Source organism: Juglans microcarpa x Juglans regia, chromosome 2D, assembly GCF_004785595.1.
Source record: "Juglans microcarpa x Juglans regia isolate MS1-56 chromosome 2D, Jm3101_v1.0, whole genome shotgun sequence".
Classification (NCBI taxonomy): Eukaryota; Viridiplantae; Streptophyta; class Magnoliopsida; order Fagales; family Juglandaceae; genus Juglans; species Juglans microcarpa x Juglans regia.
In genome coordinates, this window is record NC_054596.1 from 39,259,877 (window position 1) to 39,264,487 (window position 4,611).

The window sequence follows — 4,611 nt, forward strand, 5'->3', positions numbered from 1 at the left end:
ATTTTAGCCAATGATCTTTCTTAACTAAAAATACACTCCAGTAATCTACCTTAATTTTCTGCGGAAAAAGACAGTAGAACGAGAAACACTCGAGACTCGAAATGAGGAAACAATCCAATGGTTGGAAGTATAACAGCTCTAACTACATTTTCTTTTTCTCTCTCTCTTTTTGAAAGGTCTCTAAACTCCACCAAATTCCTTGCCGAGAGATTTTGACATGAATACTTTAACCTTGGATACAAGGAGCTAGACAGCTATTAGCCTATATAAGTCTCATTTGAGCAAGCACTCCACCATCCACCCAACAAATAACCAACCAGGAAAAGTTCCAAGCAATTCGAGCAGGCCATCAACCCGGAAAAGAAACGATCAAAGACTTCTTCAGGTAAACCTGACACAGGTTCCACAGGGCACCAAATGTTCCTATCCAATCAACTGGATAAAATCAGTAGGTAACACTCCTTCCTACAAAGCCGGAAGAGACAATACTTCCACAGGTTCATCCCAAAGACAAATAACGTGTCAAATGGAAACCCCTGAACCATCTCCAACTAATGGGATATTTACCCACAGAAGCTTTCCAAATAATTCAAAATAGATCATATGAATTAGAAAGACTCGTTCCAATTTGTTTTATTCATCAGTTAAATATAAGGAAAGATAATGCATATAAGACCTGCGCCATTGCCACAGGGAACACAAGCCATTCATGTGCAGGTACACAAGTGTATACTGAGTCCATTTCTTTCGAGTCATATATTTCATATGTTCTGCCCACATCATTTATTTTCTGTTTCCCTCAAATCAGTGTATCAATTTATCTAGAAATCAACTATTTTATTCAATGAATGGGGTAAATTTGCAGTGTAAACTCTAAATTAGCTGCAATAATATCTGCTAGATGTTTGCAGGATGCAATGCCTTAAAACTACAAGCTATACTATTCTCCCATTTAGTCATTTAACTACTTGGATTAAATCAAACCAAGGTTTTCTTTCCCATTCACATTTTACACCACTGCAACTTCCTACCATCTGTTTCTAAAATTTTACAATAAGACCAACAGAGATTTGGAGGTCAGAAAACGGAATTAACAACATATCTCAGGGCATCTTGGATGTCAAAGCATATACAATACAAAAGTGAAAGATTGTCTACAAACCTTGCCTTTTAATATGACCAGTAGACTACTTGGATGGGAGCTCTATTTTCCAGTAAAATTACCCGCCATCATTATAACCAGAAGGTGCCTTGCGCTTCCTATTTGTTGTCTCCATATTCTGACCTTCACTCTCTGTATTCCACTTTCTTGAAGTGGAGTCATCGGGATCACAAGCAACCCTCCTTGGAAAAAAACTGAACTCCTTTTTTGTATGTGGAGACAAATCACCAAACCTTCCCCCCTCTTGAGAACAGGTCGAACCAACATCTTCCACTTCACATGCTGAACTCTTTTCAATGCCCGTACGTGACTGTGAAATTAGACCCAGCCTCAAAGACAAATCGCATTCTCTCTCTTGTGGCTTCTCTTGGGTGTCCAGGACATTCCCTTGCATTAATCTATTTGAAGCATTTTTAGCATTATTAAAGGAGAAAGGGTTCTGGAAGACACCCCTTTCAGCAGACTCTCCCGTTGCTGCAAGAATCGGTTTGCCAATATATATAGTCTTAGAATGTGGTTTTTCTGGGATCTGGGAGCCTAATTGGGACCCTCCAGTTGGATAGTGAGTTCCATAATACAATGGATACACTGTACCCAAGTTCAGTAGGGTGTTTCTTTCCATTATCAACGGGTTAGGGCCGGCAGGAATGTTCTCTACCAAGAGAGGGTGGTTGCAAGGGGCAGTGAGGTTAGGATTTGGATTGATCTGGCTGTTGGATTCTGAAATCAGAAAAGCAGGATTCCTGGTGGTGGTTTTTGCAAGGTGTAACCGATTTCCAGAGTGAAATGGCGACAATGGGCGTTGTTCACAACTAGTTCTATCTAAAATTCTAGCAGGTGCAGAGGCCGGTTCTTGTGCTCTCGGGGTGAGGTAACTCCTAGGATTACTGAGCCGTTGGCTTCTCGAAGCCCTCACAGGAATGCAACCCAAGTTAAGGGCAGCTGAACAACATAGGAGGAAGAATAAAAGTAAGCAAATACAAATTACAAACTGAATTAAATTCCAGTTTGAACTACTTCTCAATGCAAATAACTGAGCTTGATCTAATATTCTTTTCGATTGCAACTTGTTTCCAGAATAAAATGGTGTAGAACAATAAATCAGTACCTTCTATACATGGCGGCAATAGCTCGCCGGTTTCGGTGTTCTCGTCTTTCCGAATGATAGTGTTGACGGCATCATTTACTCTGTCCCATAGTGTTTCAAGACACATATACTCAGCCTAGGCAATGAAAGTACGCACGCAACATTAGTACAAAGCACAAAATATAGATCTCTAAACATGCGCACGCACACAGGAAAAGATCAAATGATCTCGAAGCAAAATGAAGAAGATAGACCTCGGAGTTTGCTTTGGAGTACATGATTTCCTCTGCTTTCAGGACAACAATAGGAAGCTTCTCTTGCCATTCTTTGTTCTTTTTAGTTGCAGCGCTGTGAGACTCATTGACGACCCTAATCAAACATGTGGTGGGCACTGAGTTAAAGGCACATGTACAGCATCAAAGAGCGAGAGATTGATCGAAATAGAGAAGACCCAGAACCTGAAAATCTGTTGAATAATAGAACCTCTCATGGGTTGGTGTCTGTCGCTGTGCCAAGCTCTCCTAACACACTCATAAGGTCTAGGGCCCGGCCGTGGCATCCTCAATAGCAGCAGCGACTCAGTCTGACCACAGCGAGATGGTAGAGAGAGTGACAAAGAGAAAGAAAGGCGCTTTATCGGTGGGGAAGGAGGCGTAGGGCTCTACGTGGGGGTTGCCGGGTTAACTGTACTTCTGCGCTCCTTGTGCACTTCCATCTGCCAAGTTGCAATGGGACAGTTTAGCTGGGCAGGACAGTTGTGCTGCTTGTGCACTTTCACCATTCTGTTGTCTTCTCCAATAATTAAGAAACTTTACCACACTTTGATGTTCAATATTTTCTTAGGTGTAAGGGGGTCACCTCTTGTGAAAAGGAGAGTTAAAGAGGTGGGTATCAAAAGTACTACAGGCCTACTCCATCTCTAAAATCTCCCTCCTAAACCATCACCTTTTGTCTTTCTTATTTATTTTCTTCTTTTCCCTCTGGAGTCTGCACCATCCCATCATTTACCCAACCTTAACTGCATTTTACTCACTTTACTATGTTATTATAATGAAAAAGAAGTTTGCTTTTCTCTCTCTCCTTCCTACCCTGCTAACAGCCCCCTCTCCCCCAGTGCCGCTGTTCTTTTGACTCATTTTACAAAAACTTTCCATAGCAAATTAAGCAGTATGTTGTATTTTTTTAAATGAATGGATCATTGAAAAAAGGAAAGTAAAAATTACATATATGCAATGCAATGTAACAAAAATGAAACCTTTTTTTGCAGGCTAGGTGGATCCTTCGATAAAACGCACAGTGAAAACTTTTTGCAGCCCCAACTATGCGTGAAGATGGCCTAATAGCACACTGTCACTGTCTTTGATACGGCCATGTCAATGCACGGGTCTTCCCCCCCACTCACTCATGTCTTGTCCACTCTTGAAAATGGCTTCACTGATACAGCCCCTTAACCTCTTTCTGCAATTTTTGGCAGTCCAACATCTAACCCTACTTACCCCACAAAGGAAACACTTCCGGCCCTCCTCCTCTTAAAGAAGTCCTTCACTGATACAGATGCTATCACTGCGTTTTTAATTTCTACATACTAATCCCAACCGGTGACCATCTCAGCTTCAACTGCAAGTAGTTAGTGTGCTTAGATTTTTCTGAATTGTGTTGAATTTTAGCTCAGTTTAAAGTTATACAATCTAGAAAGTCATGAAAGGATGCTCTAGAAGTATGAATGGTCGCTTATGGAATCATCAGATTCGAGTTGCTTGAGTTTTTAATAGCAAACGAAGCGATCTTTTTGGAGGCATGAGTGTAATTAGGGAGACAACGATTGTAACTAGAGAGATTCAGGAAATGTGCTCCTGAAATAGCTAAAACAAGCAATTTGAGTTCGAGTTATGTTGACACTGAAGTATTTAGAAGTTGATTATGTAATTGGTGTCATCTAATTCCCGAGTGGGACTTGGGATATTAAATGGATCCCTCGACCTTACCCGGCTTGTGGATATCTCTTGAGATAAGATGAATTAATGGTGCTGCAGGATCATGAAAATAGATTAAAGTGCAGCTATTTAAAAATAGCAATAATGTTTTAGAGACACTTCATTAGAGATTTGGATCCAAATCCATATTCTTCAAATTAATTTTCATTTATTTCAGTGTTTGTTTCGGTTGGGGGTTGAGCAAAATAATGAAAGGGACAGCCTATAAAAAATAATGAAAAGGACACAATTATTTGCATTATTATATTATTATTTAAAAGAGAACTGCTACATATACAAAGAGATTACACAAAAGTAAACTCACAAACTGATGTGATTTAATAGAATCCGATAAATCTACTTTACAATAAAAATAACTTTACAATCTG

The 4,611-nt window shown here is 40.0% G+C and overlaps 1 protein-coding gene across 2 annotated transcripts; it reads right to left on the minus strand.

The window, feature by feature from the left end:
* Nucleotides 1-973: 973 nt before the first annotated feature.
* On the minus strand, nucleotides 974-3,772 carry LOC121250481. 2 transcript variants are annotated; one of them, XM_041149614.1, is made up of 5 exons: nucleotides 3,505-3,772; nucleotides 2,708-2,964; nucleotides 2,504-2,618; nucleotides 2,271-2,385; nucleotides 974-2,104 (listed from the first exon to the last, which is right to left on the minus strand). In XM_041149614.1, exons 2-5 carry the CDS (start codon nucleotides 2,806-2,808, stop codon nucleotides 1,221-1,223), a joined length of 1,215 nt encoding a protein of 404 aa, XP_041005548.1. In that variant the 5' UTR covers nucleotides 2,809-2,964; nucleotides 3,505-3,772; the 3' UTR covers nucleotides 974-1,220. The 2 variants fall into 2 exon arrangements, with proteins under 2 accessions (XP_041005548.1, XP_041005549.1); XM_041149615.1 differs by lacking the exon at nucleotides 3,505-3,772 and having other exon boundaries at nucleotides 2,708-3,290.
* Nucleotides 3,773-4,611: the final 839 nt, after the last annotated feature.